At 41.1% G+C, this 17,933-nt stretch overlaps 2 protein-coding genes and 1 long non-coding RNA gene across 3 annotated transcripts in view; 2 read left to right on the top strand and 1 right to left on the bottom strand.

Moving 5' to 3' along the window:
* Window positions 1–1,582, top strand: part of cltca (clathrin, heavy chain a (Hc)) — a 39,823-nt gene extending 38,241 nt beyond the window's left edge. The window contains exons 31-32 of the mRNA XM_076274451.1: window positions 73–148; window positions 370–1,582. Coding sequence (XP_076130566.1) covers window positions 73–148; window positions 370–509 — 216 coding nt within the window. The 3' untranslated portion in view covers window positions 510–1,582. The remainder of the gene's footprint in view (window positions 1–72; window positions 149–369) is intronic.
* An 879-nt stretch (window positions 1,583–2,461) lies between these two features.
* Window positions 2,462–3,829, bottom strand: ptrh2 (peptidyl-tRNA hydrolase 2). Its single transcript, XM_076274452.1, has 2 exons — window positions 3,742–3,829; window positions 2,462–3,062 (listed from the first exon to the last, which is right to left on the bottom strand). Exon 2 carries the CDS (start codon window positions 3,058–3,060, stop codon window positions 2,545–2,547), a length of 516 nt encoding a protein of 171 aa, XP_076130567.1. The 5' UTR covers window positions 3,061–3,062; window positions 3,742–3,829; the 3' UTR covers window positions 2,462–2,544.
* A 10,052-nt stretch (window positions 3,830–13,881) lies between these two features.
* The window catches only part of LOC143112824 (uncharacterized), a 51,042-nt gene continuing 46,990 nt past the window's right edge, over window positions 13,882–17,933 (top strand). The window contains exons 1-3 of the long non-coding RNA XR_012984797.1: window positions 13,882–14,760; window positions 14,912–15,084; window positions 15,710–15,834. This is a non-coding gene — a long non-coding RNA (uncharacterized LOC143112824). The remainder of the gene's footprint in view (window positions 14,761–14,911; window positions 15,085–15,709; window positions 15,835–17,933) is intronic.

The following is a 17,933-nucleotide window of genomic DNA, read 5'->3' as shown; positions in this document are numbered from 1 at the left end:
TTGGCTTGCGTGGCAACTTCTCTAATCTAATCGGTGAATGTACCTTAAATGTTCTCTCTCTCTACCTCTCAGGTGGACAAGCTGGAGACCTCTGAATCGCTCAGGAAAGAGGAGGAACAGGCCACCGAAACACAGCCAATTGTTTATGGTGAGTCTCAGTAGTAGTTGCAGTAGACTCGCAGTCGGTTACTACTATTAGTCCCACAGCTTTCAAAGGATGCCAAAAGTCCTCAATAATGATATCTATAACTGTAATTGTTTGATGTCATTTTTGGAAGGGGTTTAATTTCCAGTTCACTGGTGAATGAAGGTTGTTGGGAGGTGAGGTTTTCCAGATTTCTGATGTGGTCTGTTTGTGACCTGTTAAAGGAACACCTCAGCTGATGCTGACTGCAGGACCCAGCGTGGCCGTCCCCCCTCAGCAGGCCTACGGCTACGGCTACACAGGAGCGCCGGCCGGCTATGCCCAGCCACCCCCAGCCCCAGCTGGATTCGGCTACGGCATGTAAAGACCGAACCTTCCAACCTGATCCGCTCCGCCCCCCCACCCCCCCCCTTCTCCATCCCTTCGGCACTTGCTGGCCTTCCCAACAGCTCGGAGCAATCCATCCACCTCTCCTCCAGTTCTCCAAACTGCTCTGTCATCTATTTTTTGTTTTTCTTTTCATTCAAGACAACAAGCAAGCAAATGTTTTCCCTTCCCTCTTTTTTTATATAAAATATTTTTTTGGCTGTTATTTTCCTTTTACACTTTTATGAAGGACTTCACTTTGTTTCTGTTTAGGAAGAGAGAGAGAAAAATTTGGAATCACGGGGATTATTTTTTCACATTCCATAAATCTAATTAGTTTTAATTTTTTTGTCTATTTTATTTTTAAAAGGGGAATGATTTATGTCAAAGTGGAGGACTTGTGGTGGGGAAAATGAAGCCCTCCTTAATAAGGTCTTTTGTGAAGCATCAGAATTGCACTTGGCATTGAGAAGAAATTAATGTAGACTCTGTTCATTCTAATGTGTGCGTGCGTGTGTGTATGTGTGTGTGAGAGCAGCTTGTTCTGTCTGTCTTTAAAATGCATTCAAATATTGTATATTCAGAGAAAAAGCAGGAAAAATACATTGTTCCAAAATACAGTATTTGAAAACAAGACTGCCACTTCCATGACGACACTACAAAATATTAGTGTACAACATGGGGGTTGTATAGCTCTTCAGATGAGACCTATTGAGTTGGCGTACAGACGTGTTGAGTTCTGGTGAGTTCAACCCTACCCTGGCCTATGCAGGTGAAACAGTGTGAAAGTCATGAGTGTATTTTTTTGTTTATTCTGTGTGCTACAGATGACTTTCCCTTGTGCAGTAAGTTACCAGTGCTCTCATGTGGGGACCATTCCATTTGAAGAGGGATAACACACACACAAAAAAAAGACAGAAAAAAAGGAAAAAGAAATGCTATTCTTTAGATCTGTGTGTTTGACTAACCTCTCCCTATCCTTGTGCTACAGTGTGTGTATGCTGGATATCGTGGTGTTCTAGGTCATTGTTCATGACTGTACAGAAAGAATATAAAACCTACTAACCTTGATGTCCTATTTTTTGACTTCAATTTATCCTGACCTTACTATTTGGTGTAAGTCACTTTATTTAAAAGAAAAACACCATACTCTTATACACTTAACCTTTTAGTGCACAGATGTACAGTGCACATCATGGGGGTTTGCAAATTACATTGACGACCAATGAAGTTGACTACCAATGGCACTCTCTTCACTCTTTGGCACTCCCCCACATACAAAAACTTCTTGTTTGTTAAAGCTTTGTTTTCAAACCTTGTTTGTGCTTAAACCACATACATGCTGCTCCTCTGAGAAACCACTATCATTTCCTACTTTCTGATCATACTCAATTAGTTAGCCCCTCCCTCTGCCCAGGACTTGTCCTGGATGTGATCTAGACTCGACCAAATAATGTATACATATGGAGCAATCCAAATGGATTCTAATGCATAGATTACTGTTGTGTGGAAAATACAGTATAACCATTGTCTGTGTTGTGTTTGGATGTAAAGCTGGCCCTTGCAATGACACTACGAGCACAAACTATGAGAGAGCAGACTCACGCAGGGAATGTTTGAATAACCCTCTACTGTATGGTTCAGTCAAGGGAAACCTTGCTGTTATTGTTGTACTATTTGACTGTCAGATAATGCCTATGTATGTGTGGGAGGACGGTGATTATTTTTCTCTTTTTTCCTTAAAAAAAATCAGCTCTGATTAAAGGATGAGATATAATGTAGAATATATAATGGTAGAATTGTGATTTAAAATAGATGCCTGATTAACCCAGTAGTCCCCTCTCTGTATATACACTTAAAATTGCAAAAAAGAAAAATATCCTCATACATTCAATGATTGAACAGGTGAAACTAATTGCTTCTTAAAATAAATGGTCAAACAATGGAAACTTGTGTCGTGTGAAAACATTTTAATAATCCTAGAAAGCACTGGTTTTATATTTCTAGACCACAACCATAAGTGTTGCATACATTCAATATAGTTTCAGATGCCCTGTAACCTTGTCTATTACATCGCCAGGCCCAGGGCCCACTCCAAGAACTGTTCGAGAACCTGGTGCTATCTGGGTTCTGCCGGCATCTTGAATTAAACTGACAGGTAGTCCGAGTTCTTTAGCCTTTCGCCAAAGTTCCAAAAGACTCTGTTCGTCGTCGGCCTTCACCACAACTTTGGGCTGTCCATAGTACTCCCACTGTTTCAGAAGATCAGGGTCTCTTCGCTGCAGTTGCTTGTAGGCACTCACTGCCGCATGAGAACACTGAGCAGCAACTTTCCCCTTACCCATGCTGAGGTCCTTTCGCACCACCAAAATCAACTTCAGCTCCTCGCTGGTTCCCATGGAGGACGTCTCGCTCTCATCTCCAGCACCGTCTGTTCTTGCACCTGCACCTCTGATGGGTTTCCCAAACCGCCCTCTGAAATACCAGCCAAGTAAGAGTCCACAGCCGACACTTGCTAACATGCCCAATGGGCCGTTCAGCGAATCCATACCTGAAATAGAAAAATTGCATTTTATGACCACTTGACAGACAACTGTTGTCCACGGGAATGTAACATTACAGGGAAGCTACACCAGGCGCGTAACTGAAGCGTTCGCGTTGCGTCTGCAGTAGCTACACCAGACGGAACGCTTCAGTTACGCGCCCGTAGTAGCTTCCCGCGCAGGGCTGTGTTGCAAAACATTCATAATAGAGCCCCCCCTCCCATATAAAACGCACACAAATGTTAGACTCGGTGACACAGATCATAACTCGAATGTTTTTTTTTTAAGCGTTTAATTCAGGCAGGTTACTAGCAACGATATTCAGTCACCCAGCTAACACTGAGCTAACGTTAGCCATGAATGAGGTAACACGTGAAGAGGGAACAACCATGTCTCTGACTTGCAGATTTCCCCCTAAATTTCAATTAATTTGCAAACCTTAACAGACCCATGTTGACCAGCTGTCGAGCCAAAACAGATTAACAGAAATGAGTGGCCTAACGTTAAACCAAAAACTCGAAAGTGGGTTTAGTTAGTTTAACGTTAACGTTACACATGTTGGCGATGGCAAATATCTTGGCAAGTTACATGACATTATGATAACACCATGTATCATAAGACGACCGCGCAATCAAACTATCTTAAATCAGGGCAAGATCATTAACATTATATTTCAAAAAGCCTTACCTTCGATGTAAACTTGCGTTCACCACATTTGTCACAGGTTCAAACGTCACGTCCTCTTCAACGTGTCTCAGTCTGATGACGTTCAGTCTGTTTGTGGAATGAATACGTTATTTTAAATATTTCTAAAACGTATTATTTATGATAGGCTACTCAAAAAGAGAAACATCTGTCACCTAAGACATAACAAAATAGCATACAGGACTATAGGCTATCCTAGGTGTCTAGAACAAGTTGAAGATAGCCTATTTTTTATTATCATTTTGAAATCATACTTCGCCCACTTCAGTTATTAAATGAGTTATTAACATTAGCCTATAAAAAGAAAACACCGTGGCAAAGTTTATTTCTGAAGAATAAAGTTGATTGACAGAACTGAAGAACGTACCAAAGTATTGATTTCAAACTCCGTGACCTCAGTCCTGCTGAAAACGACAGAGTCTGTCTGTCCATTTCTTTTACTGTCTATGATTGGGACGGGGGGCACAAACATTGTGTTGCCTCATTGTTACTGTAACCATATTAGTTCCCCACTAGGCATTTCCAGTAATCCTCTTGTAAACTTGGCATCCGCTGGATGTGCAGTGGTAGCCTAAATGTTTGAACTGTCAAAAGTGTTCCAGTTACAGATATTCTTCTCAACATTATAAACAAAACCAATTAAGTAGGCCTACTTTTGTAAAACTAAAGACTATCACGTGTTCATAATCATCATTAAATTATCTGTCATCGAGGCATATTTTAAATATTTCTTTTAACTTTTACTTCTCAAACCTTCTCCCAAGTATCAACAGCTAGCTGTCTAACATTGCATTTTAAAATAATTGATGCCCACAAAGATGGCGTAGTATAAGAATAGGCTACATAAGCCTCTCCAGATTCATAGCAGTTTTCTCGATTAGTGTAGGCTAAGAAACTGGAACGGAGGTGAAGTAGAGGTCTGGAAGGTCAAGTAAACTTCCAGAGAAAGCTGCTAGGATTGCAAAGGCAAAGATTCCTGTTTGACTGCAAAATTAAGACCTTCAGATATATTTAACTCGTACTGGTGCACTAGCTACTGACTTTTTGCACTAATATGACGTTTATTAAAGAGTCATAACCTGACAGACCACAGGTTGTGAGAATTAAAGGGTGTGTGTCTGAGCAGGTAGTTAGTAACATAGGACACCACAGGGACTGTCTCCTTTTCTTTTCGTACACCTCAAACTTCCACAACTCTTGAGTCATGTCACCTGCAAAAGTTCTCAGATGATTCTGCAGTTGTGGGGTGTGTCAGTGATGGTGGGGAGACGGAGTAGGCTACAGGTGGTGGACCACTTTGTGACATGGTGCACAACCACCGTGTCTTGAATGTGGCTAAGACAAGGGAAATTGTGGTGGACTTTTGGAGGGCCAGGCCTGAGCTAAATACCATTTCAATACTGGGTGAGAAAGTAAAAGTTGTTGAGAACTATAAATATTTGGGGGTTCTTATAGACAATAAACTGGATTGGAGGTACAACACTGAGGCTTTACAAGAAGGGTCAGAGCAGACTATTTCTTGAGAAAGCTTAGGTCAATTAATGTGTGCAAAATGTTGTAGATGTTTTATCAGAGTGTTGTTGCAAGTGCAATTTTCTTTTCTGCCATCTGTTGGGACGTTAATGATCTGAACATTGTCTCCACCTGTATTTCTGATCATATGCCAATTGTCTTTCACGTGAATATCCCAGGTCTTATTAAGAAAAGCCGTCCTCCACCACGTTATTCACGTGTTATTAACAACATGACGGTAACCAATTTTGCTAGTGTTTTCAAGTCTGCCCCTTCTACCATCATTCTTGAGAACCCTCTAAATGATCCCAGCCCAGATTGGCTTGTAAATGTTTTCAACACCTCCTGTCAATTGATTCTTGATTCTTTAGCCCCGCTTAAATGCATTAGACCTAGAGCCAAACCACAACCTTGGTTTAATGACACCACCAGAATGCTTAGAAGAGCTTGTAGAAGGGCTGAGAGAAAATGGAAGAAAGATAAGCTGCAAATATCTTATGACTGTTTTAAACACTCCCTAACTGTGTTTCAGAAGGCTGTTAAATCTGCTAGAGAGAAATATTTTGCTGATCTTATAGCTAAACATAGTCACCAGCCTAAGGTTCTTTTCAGCACTTTAAAATCCTTAATCAGTCCCAAGGAAACTGCAAATACTGCTCCTTCTTTGAAATGTGGTAATTTCCTTGATTTCTTTGTTAAAGGAGAATTCCGGTGTAATATTGAAAATAAAAATAATTCAGTGGAAATGCATGGATTCCAGTTGCTGCTACTGGAAGAAACTGGAATCCATGCATTTCCACTGAATTATTTTTGGAATCTGATCCCTTATCATACCTGTTCATTCTACTCGTCGCTTGACTTATCATTCAAGATGGCTGCAAACGCTAAACTTCGTGAAGATACTGTCTGTATAAATCATCTTGTAAGTAAACTACCAGTGCTTTTTAAAAGTTCTCAATGTCTCGTTTTAAATGTCAGGGCCTTCGGTAGTCTACCAATGAAGTGTGGAGATACATTGAGCCTCGTAAATGGTGTAAAACAGTGATTTATTTGCATGGCTAGCCCGATGCCGAAGCACCACAACTGAAAAAGCTGTTGGTAGCATCGGCTAACTAGCGCCAAATTTTGGAGTGCAGGGGACAAGCCGAGATGGGCTATGAGACATACGTTCACACTCGGTATCATGTTTCAACACCAGTGTTTCCTCTAGGATTTTTTTAAGCAATGGGGGCAGGCCCGTCCGAACACTCCCATCCCCCCCGCCCCAGCACCATGGAACTGACAACTGACACTTCGCTGCAACACAAACAATTATATTTATTAACCTCTATTTACACACTCTATTCAATGAGGCATTATTTTCAGTTGTGATTGAACTGTATTTTTGGAGAATCTACAACAGGTCTGCAAAATGAATTTTACAAGAAATTCTTCGTGGGGAAACCAAAATTCAAAGAAGCCTTGCTGTGCACATTTAATTTTTCTTTTGGAAAAATAACTCCAAGGCTCGGTTATAGGGGAATTCAGAAAGAGGTGGTCCATTGATGCTGAGTAGCATACATGCTGTTAGATCAGGGGTGGGCAAACTTTTTGGCTCAAGGGCCACATTGGGTTTTGAAAATTGCCGCACAACAACCCCCCCCCCCCCCCCCCCACGACACATACATAAAAAACTATTGTTTTATAGCCTATAATTTAGTATGAAAAGTATTTCTTTTAAAATATGAATTGCTTAAAAATACTGCTAATTTTATGCAGTTTAACAAATGTATAAATTGTGCACTGTCGCTTTAAGACAGTCGCTTTAATTCACGTTTATTTCTCAATGATCTTCTGCCTGCACCGCTATGGCTAGTGCTGTACCTAAGGCTGGGCCCTCTCACAGTTTTTAAATGGTCAGTAGTGGGAACTACTGTTGCCTTCATGATTTCCTTTTAAAAGTTTCTTATAAGAAGGAGATATCAATTATCAACAATGGCAAGCCAGCTGGAACCTGCGGCTCTCTCTCCTCTCGTGAGTGCAGACGCGTTCCTAATTAAATGGATTGCATAATGTTCATGTTAGATCTGCTGCAAAGGAGATAACTAAGAGTTAACTTAGTTTAACATGATGTTATCTCTATTTAACATGATGGTTTGACATTGACATTGCAAACGTTCTCTAAGGAGAATGAAAAGCAGTTTGCAGTAAGGCTAACCAACGTCGTCTCTATCGCAGGAAAAAAATAGCGAGCAGCCTGATAACCAAATTAAATGCTTGGCAGGCCGGATGAAAATGCAGTTTGCCGACCCCTGGCCTAGGCTAAGCAAGCATTCTGTAGCCTAATTCATTAGAAAATTAAAAAAATGGTTGCACTTCTTTTTGCTAATTTATTTTCACATTTAGCAACAAGGGTAACAAAACGTTTAGGTTGTGCGGCCTTTGTGCGTCTGTGTAGCCCAAATCATTAAAAAATAAACTTTTCCGTGTCATACAACACAACTATTTACTTTAACGTCATTACATCTATTACTACATCTATAGACTATTTCCAATTTGTATTATATTAGTGACTCACTTATCGTTTTAATGTTTCCAGATGTTTGATATCAGGACGTGAGCTGTCAGAACTGACAAGTTGAACGTTGTCTTATTAAAACGGACCCACCGCGGTGACGTTTTTGGTGGAGGTGTTGTTTAATAGTGACTCAGAAGAAAGCAAACGTTTGGACAATAAGCACATCAACACAATATGTGGAGTTAAACTGGACAGCCCCAAACCTCTGAATAGTTCTGCTTGTTGTTAAATTGCAATGTTAGCGGCCGCCAACGGGGGTGCATAATGTCGGCAGGATCATTTAAAAGGCAACTGCGACTATTGTGCGTCTGCCCCATTTCTGATACCGTGAGGGGAGAAAATTAAACCGTGGCGGGCCGCCACTACCAAATCAACATAGAGGAAACACTGAACACACTTTAGGTCAATATCACACCGGAATTCTCCTTTAACAAAATGTCTAACATACGTGACCAAGTATCTACGTTTGATGCACATGTATATCTAGAAACTCCTCCAGTGCTCACAGCCTCCTTACTTAGCTTTGTACCCATTTCCTTGTCACACCTGAAACAAGTTGTATTTAATCTAAAACCCTCCTCTTATCCACTCAACTGTATTCCACCAAGGGTGGTGAAAGAGGCATTTGAGAGTGTGGGTCCCTCCATCCTCTCTATTATCAATTCATCACTTATCTCTGGCCAAGTACCAACTCATTTTAAACATGCAATAGTGCAGCCCCTGCTTAAAAAGCCAGAGCTTGATGACACTGACTTAAACAATTATAGACCCATCTCAAAATTGCCCTTTCTTTCTAAAATCCTAGAAAAGGTTGTCTTTCAACAACTCCAATCATTTCTATCAGAGAATGATATGTTAGACATCTTCCAGTCTGGATTCCGACCTAAACACAGCACGGAATCTGCTTTAATTAAAGTCACTAACGACTTGTTACTATCAGTGGATGCAAAGAACTGTGCAGTACTTATGCTGCTAGATCTTAGCGCCGCCTTTGACACTGTAGATCACTGCATTCTTTTAGAGCGCCTTGAGCACTGGGTTGGAATTTCAGGAACTGCACTGAAATGGTTTGCCTCCTTCTTAGAAGGAAGAACCATTTCAGTTTCTTTCAATGATACTTCATCTTCATCTGCCCCCTTATCTTATGGTGTTCCACAGGGATCAGTGCTTAGTTGTATTTTATTCTCACTGTACATGTTGCCACTCAGTCAAATTATGAAAAAGCACGGTATATCCTATCATTGCTATGCCGATGATACACAACTGTATCTCCCATTTAAATGTGGTTCCTCTGGTGCTCTAAACCCATTGCTTGATTGCCTAAAAGAGATTAAACAATGGATGTCGACCAATTTTTTAAAACTGAATGAATCCAAAACAGAAATTCAATTTTTTGGTTCACATGAAGCTGCAAATAATGCAATTAGTGAACTAGGGTCTTTTGCCAGATTTGTAAAACCGTATGCAAGAAATCTTGGCTTTCTACTTGACCCTTATTTTAAATTTGAGAAACAAATTAATGCTGTTGTCAAGTCATCTTTTTACCACCTTAGAATCTTAAGTAAAGCCAAAACTATGTTTTCTTTCAAAGACTTTGAGATATTGATCCATGCCTTTATTTCATCCCGCCTGGATTACTGTAACTCCCTTTATTTTGGTGTCACTCAGTCCACTCTATCCCGACTTCAGATGGTGCAAAATGCAGCTGCATGCAAGACTGCTCACCAAGTCTAAAAAGACACAACATATTTCTCCAGTTTTGAAATCTCTGCAATGGCTACCAGTGAAATTTAGAGTAGATTACAAAATTCTTCTTTTTGTCTTTAAAGCTTTAAATGGACAAGCTCCCCAATACCTAAGTGAGCTTGTACACTTTCACTGCCCTCCCAGAACTCTGAGGTCATCAGATAAACAATTGCTCTCAGTACCTCATAGTCGTCTAAAAAATAAAGGTGACCGTGCTTTTTCAGTAGCTGGGCCCAAGTTGTGGAACAACCTCCCTTTTCACATTAGATCTACACCAATTATTGGTGCTTTTAAAGCCAAGTTAAAAGAACATATGCTATTAATGGCTTTTAAATGAATTGTGGAATGTAATTATAGGCTATATATATGTACATATTATTTTAGTTTTATTTTCCTGTTGTGTTTTTTTTTATTTGTGTGTCTTGTTTCATTTTGTCTTATATTAACTATTTATTTATCTTATATATATATATATATATATATATATATATATATATATATATATATGTTTTTATTTTTTGGAGCACTTTGGTCAACCACAGGTTGTTTTAAATTGTGCTATATAAATAAACTTGACTATGACTTGACTATGACTATGACAGTAGCATTACAGCCAGGGACACTAAGAAACTGAATAAAATCATAAAGAAGGCTGGCTTTGTGTTGGGGACAGCTTTAGAGCCCCTGGAGTTGGTGGAGAGAAGGATGCTGCACAAACTGTTAAATATATTGGGCAATACCTCGCATCCACTACACAACTTACTGGTCAAACAAAAAAGTGTCTTCAAGTTGGAGTCTACGCCAAACTGTAAGAAGGACAGATACAGAAAGCCTTTTTACTGCAATAGCACTTTATAATGACTCCCCCCTGAGCAGAGAGAGGAATAATATTTTTTGAATAATTTATGTGTATACAGTATGTATGTATGTGAATGCTGTGTTTGTCTGTGCTGCTGGAACACTGTAATTTCCCTTTGGGGATGAATAAAGTATATCTATCTATCTATACGATGATAATGTTTCCAGCGCCCTAAACAGAAAAAGTAGTATTTACAGTTTGAAAAGAACTTAAACAAGCCATATTCATCTAGGAAACAAGTCCTGTGTACTGATACAGACAAAGAGGCAGAGATGAAATAAGTTTTTTCACAATGAGAAAAAGAGGATGCAGAACTTCATGAAAAGATCTCTCCAGCAGAGATGGATCAAGTTTGGGCTTGTGTTGCAGTCAGCCATTTTATTTTAATTATTAAATGAAATGTTGAATCAGACATAAAAGGGTAATGGTTAGGCTAACAGCCTTCTCATTAGAGATTACATCTCCTAGCATGTGAACATGACCAAATGTCATGTCTGTCACTGTCAGAGGTGGATTCCCCAATGGGCCTACTGGACCCTGGCGCCCTCAGGCTGTAGCCAGATCTATGTCGCTCTCGTTAACTTTGCATGTTGTTGCTTAATCAAAGACCAATTGTCATTCGTATCATTAACAGAGCCTCAAAAGCCCTACAGAAATACTGATGGGATAGTTTAAACATTTACCTATCTTAGGAAAACAAAAGCATCATGATGACTTTTATGTAGGGTTTATCTTTAGGACTTCAGAATTCAAAATACAGTTCTCCATGTACACCCTAATAGGCCTACACCCCATTGTAGAAAGGAACGGGCTAGGGGCCCATGGTCTGTAACCTTTTCAACAACTAATACTACAAAGTAACATGAGATGTCTCACAAAGTTGCCAGTAAAACATAAAAGCCACATTACGTGATGTGATGCGATGTCGGCAGTTTGTTCTACACTATTGCCGTGCCTGCATTTTCTGTCTGTGTAGTGTCATGTGTCAGTTTATGCTATAGCCTATAGGTCTACAGAATTACCCACAATACAACAGCTGAACTTGAAGGTGGATGACACAGCTATGAGTCAGACCGTTGCGTAACGTAGCCCATCTTGTTGACCACCCTGCATCCTTACACAAACAATAGCCTAAAAACGAGTGTTGAATGAAGAAACGCAGCTTTCTCCATATCCACTTTGAGTACAGAATTCGTCTTGGAAAATATATATAAATATGTCTCTTGTGACCGGATTAAATATTTCTAAAACGTATTATTTAGGATACTCGAAAAGAGAAACATCAGGCACCACAGACATAACAAAATAGCATACAGGACTATAGGCTATCCTAAGTGTCTATAACAAGTTGAAGATAGCCTATATTTTGTATTTTGAAATCATGCTTCGCCCACTTCAGTTTTAAATGAGTGTTGTTAACAACATTAGCCTATAAAAAACACCGCTGGATTATATGTGTTTAATCGTTTTAATCACCTAGCTTTAATTTGAAAACCAAGTTTATTTCTGAAGAATAAAGTTGATTGACAGAACTGAAGAACGCACCAAAGTAGTGATTTCAAACTCAGTGACCTCAGTCCTGCAAACGCTCAGGGGGTGGGGTTTCTATTCCAAAACAATCTCCTCACCTTTGCTGTTTTATTTGGGCTGTTAAGAGATACAGTCTTAGCTACCAATTCTGTTGAGGATTTGCGATACATATCTTGGGACGTACGCTATTTCATTTATAGAATTTTAATTAGCTATTTTCCTCTCTTCAGCAGAGAATGGACAGCCTACTATTTTTGCCACTCGTACCCGCCCCCTTTCCATGTTGCGCACTTTCCCTGCTCGTACCCCTCGCCCCTACTTCGATGCAAAGGATTTTAGTTTGCCCTATTTATCTGCTTGAGACACCTGCAGAATCTGTTTGCATTCATCGGAACCCAGCGTTTGGTCTTGTGGCGTTAGATGTCTTGCAACTGTATTGCATGTTTTGCTTGTTGGTTGCAGCTGAGGTAAGGGGTTTACAATAAGCGCACTGTGCATTGATTGTAATTAGGCGTGAAATTTGTTATTGCAACAAAAATGTGTTTCTTTGCTAACTTAAGTACATAGTATAGGCTACAATTTATGTCGTTTGAGTGGGCGTGTGTATGCGTTCTACATGTATAATTTATTCAAATGAATGAAACATTATTGTACCACTTTTCACACTGCCAAGATAGCACATTGCATTTACAGGAATTTTTGTATCATTTATTTTTTTATTTCTAGATCGTTCTATGAATGCAGTGTTCCTCGTGGTTCAGCCTTGTTTATGACAGAGTTGCTGTTGCGCAATAGTTCCTCGGAAGGCTGTTTATGCTGGACACGCCAACCTCTGCTCTAACTGATTTAAAATTCATAGAGCGGAGGATAAAGCACTGAGCCTCACTCTGTTGATGTTTTGTCTCTGAATGCTTTAAAAAAAAAAAAAAGCGTATGACATTTTCTGTTAATGTCAAAGTTATTCACTGAATTTGTTTCAACGTTGTGAGATATGCAACGTTCAGACCTGCCAGTCAAGTTTATTGGCCTAAACTCCAAATGTATGTTTTGTGACTTGTAATCCTTGCTGTTTTTTAGGCATATGCTACATCCATACAAGGGAAATAGCCAGAACATCACTGGCTTTTTAAAGGGACACACAAAGAAGTTTTTCCCCCTCTCCAATTTCTCTCTGTTACATAAATGTTCTCTATCCGTGACCCCATCTTGAAATTATTCAAGTGTAGGATTATGCAGTCGGCTACCATGCTACCTACCACGTGTCAGTGCTTTTTAGTGTTTTCATGCCTTATCATGGAATACTAAAGGAAACGAAAGATATGTATTATTATAACAATTTACTCACATGGAGTTGTGTTTTTTCCTTTTGACTAAATGATCACTAAGTGGGTATCCAGTTTCATGCCATGATGGATGGCAGTGGCTAAAGATATATGGCCACTATTTCTCAATTATATGAGAACCACACTTGCTGTGTACATACATGGGCAGCATCAGGGATAATGTACCAACTTTCATTTATCTATATATTCAAACTGTCTCCTCTTAGTGTGATTAATGATGTATCCAAGCTCAGCTTACATTGTCTGAATCTGGCCCATTTTCCCCTGGTATGAAACATTTTCCTTCAGCGTTTTCATCATGGTGGCTGTCCCCTGGGGGTGGGCCCTATCTTTAGCAGTCATATATGGGGCACCATAGCACGCTGTCCTGTTTGATGAGCATCCAGGAGGTGGTGGCTGCTGCTGCTACTGCCGCAACTGCTGCAGCCGCCTCCCCTGTGTCGGCCTGGCAGTCAGAAACCAGAGCTGCGTTCAACTCCCACGGATCCCTTGGCTTTGTCCTTCAGCCCAGATGATGTGTTGGAGATTTGACACCAGACTCCAAAGCTCTCTCTCTCTCTCTCTCCCCCCCCCTCCCTCTCTCTCTCTTTCGTGTGTGTTGGGAGATGGTGTTTGATTTGAGGGGGAGAGGTGGGGTGGGGATTTGGTCCTGGTGTGTGACATTGTATCTCTAATAAGCAGATGGCACGGTGCGTGTCTGCACACTGCACATGACATTCAGAGAGGGAATAGATAGACTCAGGTCTGATGGGCGTGAGGGATTGAAGTGGACAGTGTTCTGGAACAGTCATCCCTGTCTCACGGAAGGCCTATACAAGCTGTGCGACCAGCTGTTGTACCATTCCCCATATTTTGTTCCAAGGCTTCTAAATATCTGTTGTTTTTACTTGGCTGGTAGTTCTTGTTCTCATTCTCTACTAGTCTTGTACACCATGTTATGACTGTGTAATCATATAAAAAGCAGTGGTCCTCCAGGGTTTTAAACACTGCTCAGTTATCTGTCCTAATGAGTCATCCCAGTGAGCCATTTTTATTTTTAAAAAGAAGAGAAATATCTTCTATGCAAACATGACATTGCTCATTACTGGATTCACCCACTGTAGAGTGATGATGTTGTGATTCGTAACTATATCACCTTCTCTAAGTTGTTTACCCTTCTCCCTGTGGCGTTTAGGTGAAAAAACGCTGATAGATCTCCCCATCAACAGGTGATTTCACTTTAACTTGAACTTTAAACACGCCCATGTGTTTATGACGGCTAAAGGCTTCCAGGCTTTGTGGAGGCGGAACTTCCTCACATCCTGGCAGGCTAGGTCGTGACGGGAGGCCAAAGGGTCGTGGTGGCGGGTCACGCACCGGTGTGATTGGGTTACCAGTAATCTGCGCAACACTACCGTGCCTCAAGGAGTGCTGGGAAAACGGGGCCTTCCTGTAACCGTGTGAGGGAGGGAAGGGTGAGAGATTATGATGAATGTGGTGACTGGAAACAAATAAAAGGCACTTTCTCAGAGGTGTAAAGCTACTCCCTCTCTCTCTTTCCCATTTCTCCCTTCCTCCCTCCCTCCCTCCCTTCCTCTCTCTCTCCCTCTCTCTTTCATACATTAGGGTTGCTGGCATCTGACTCACAGTCTTCTCACCTTCTCCGTCTGATCCTGAAACTACCTAACGACACCACCGGGAGGCCGAGCGAGCACACAGCACACTCCCACAGAGGCGCCGCCGCCATGGAGCCAAGGAACACGACGGGAAGTCCGCCGCGGCTAACATCATTCCACAAGGTCTGTCAATTTTCGGGAAAACGGCTCTCTCTCTACCCCTCTTTCTCTCTCACTCTCTCTCCCTACCTCTTTCGCTCGCTATCTCTCTCTCTGTCTCTGTCTCTCTCTCTCTCTCTCTCTCCTGTGTGGAGTCTGTGATGAAATCCCACCTGCGCACGCCCTGCAATTATCCCAAAGCTTGCCGTCAGTAATTGTGTGGGCAGTGGATTTTGACTGTCAGGTAGATTTAAAATAAGTGCTTTGACTTTTGGCAGATAGAAAGAGACCTGGAAGTCCTGGCCTGAGTGTTTTGGCTGTTCCCTCCTGTACAGTACTCACATGTGCACACAACACTGGTACAGTCTCCATCTGGGCCTTCATTAAGATGGGATACTCTTTGAGGCTTTGTAAAACAAAACAATCATTCTGTATTTAACGCTAGATCACATATCCTCTGTGGATGTAGGTATGGCGCTAGAATACACTACTGCTGTTTACCGTTGCTCTGGGCTGTATTTGTCTGTGCATGCATATATTTGCATCTCCACTGCTCTGGTTAACTTGCATGCATACCACCCCTCCCCCCCTTCCCCCTTCCCCATTGTCTCTCAGTGGCTGATGAAAGCGTATGCTTTTCTGTCTGTAGACCGTGCAGTGGCGTGACCGTGAGGAGTGTCTGATGCTGGTGCTGGGAAGGAGGCCTGTCTACTTACGCTACTTATGCTTGTCTACTTCCTCTTGGGGGCCCTCATCACCCTTAACCATAGGGAGGTGAGTGTGTGTGTGTGTGTGTGTGTGTGTGTGTGTGTGTGTGTGTGTGTGTGTGTGTGTGTGTGTGTTTTTGTAATTGTTCTTCTCCTTTTACTATAAATCAGGAAGAGATTCTGTATACACACATGCACACCACACAAAAAAGTGTGAAGAGAGAGATAAATGTGTGGGCATCTGATTTATTGTGCAAAATTATGTGTTGCAAAACAAACGCAGACAAGCAAGCTGATAAATAAACTTAATAAAATTAATAAACATATATAGTCCATAAGTTGTTTTGTATAACTCCAGACAATCACAGACCACAGACAGGTAAAGACAGGATAGGTGAAAGCAAACATGTGAATCTAAGCATTCCTGGCATTACAAAATCACCAAACATGTCTGGCCTTGGATATGGCCCTCCCAAAGTCTAAATGTGTGACTATGCAGAGTGGCCCTACTGCACACACACACACTCTCACAGCTTCATGAATCAGATGTGCACAGAAGCCATTCCAAACACTCCTGCTTTGGCACCCTTTCCTGCCATTTTAGCACATGTATATTTTCAGGGACAACCTCATGGTGTCACATTGCACCACATATCAGAGACAGACATTGGTGTAGATTTAAGAGAAGAATATTTCCATGTGTTGAAATTTGCTTTGCCGTTAGATTTCAACATATTCAGTCTGGAATAGTTTTTACATTTTTTAATATTTATTCACACTTTTTTTACTATGGAAAAATGTCTACTGCTTGGGTTAGGAATATGATTGAATGTGTGGCTCAGACACAGACATCAGCTCAGACACACGCACACACACACACACACACACACAGACAGACACAGACAAGTTCACATACTTTTGCTCAAAACAAAACAAAACAAAAAGAAACTAAATGTGATTGTTTTGACGTGGTTGAAGTGTTTTCAAAATGACTAAACGCTGTAGTGATCTCAGTCGACCACACTATCTGATTCACTTGGCCCATTATTAGCCTCGATTGACGCAAACGTCTCACATAAATAGGTCATCTGCAGCTCTTTAGCCTCTTGCGGTTTTATAAGGGGGAACAGCATGTTTGTTTTTGTTTTTGAAATTACCAACGGATGTGGGGAACCACTGACATTACTATGCATGGGATGTATGCGAAGAAGTGTTTATAATGTGTGCATTTGTGTGTTAGAGTGTCTGTCTGTGCTTGTTTGTGTGTGTGTCGGTGTGTGTCTGCGTGTGTGACTGTGTGTGTCTGCGTGTATGACTGAAGGGTTCCTCTTGTCTACACGGAGGCCACAAAACGATGGCTCTTCCTGATATGAGGCACTCTGTGTACCCGTCACATTGTATGCTTGTGTGCAGCTACACATGTCTGACTACTCCTCCTCAAATGTGTTACTGCTGACCTCCCCTTTAAATCTTCGGAAAGAGTGTTTTGATCTCTTTCCTTTTCTTCTCATCAAGGAGATGGATGGGTGGAATTAACAAGCTGACATTCCAAGGAAATAGCCTGATACCAGTTTCAGTAAATCTGTATGCATTACACGCACATGGGTGGATCTATTTGCTGACAAGAATCTATATCATTGTCTCATGTGCTGGCCGATCAGTGCTCTTTGGTAGTCTAAACCATCTGCTAAAGACTGGGGGAGAGTGTGAAGGAGGGAGGAAAGCCTTTAATGTGGTTATTGAGGATCAAAGGCTTAGCTATCTTCTCCTCAGATGGCCACTTGAACAGCGTGCGGTTAGCATGGTAAAACCCCTTGTGCTTTCTGTCTTTTGCGTGTGTTTCTCTCTCTCTCTCTCTCTCTCTCTCTCTCTCTCTCTCTCTCTCTCTTCCTTTCCTCTTCATTCTTTCTTTATTGTTTTCATTCGTTCTGGGTCTTTCCTCTATCCTCTTTCTTCTCATGTCAGGTTATGGCAATGGGGGCTTGCTTCTGTGATCCTGCAGCCTTTAGAAGCAGCTTGGGGCAATCCCCACAGACACTTTGAACATAATATGGATCATTAGAACCGTCGCCTTAAAGGTCAATTTGTTTTAGTATTTATAATTAATGGATCAACCGACTAATTAATCAACCAATCAATCAAACAATCAATCAATCAATCAGTTCA

The sequence above is a fragment of the Alosa pseudoharengus genome, unplaced genomic scaffold (assembly GCF_046254945.1).
Source record: "Alosa pseudoharengus isolate Yale_2024_CS ecotype anadromous, Long Island Sound unplaced genomic scaffold, YU_APseudo_1.1 YU_APseudo_1.1_scf_8, whole genome shotgun sequence".
Lineage (NCBI taxonomy): Eukaryota > Metazoa > Chordata > Actinopteri > Clupeiformes > Clupeidae > Alosa > Alosa pseudoharengus.
The sequence above is the reverse complement of the archived record's forward strand: the minus strand, read 5'-3'. Positions and strand labels throughout refer to the sequence as shown.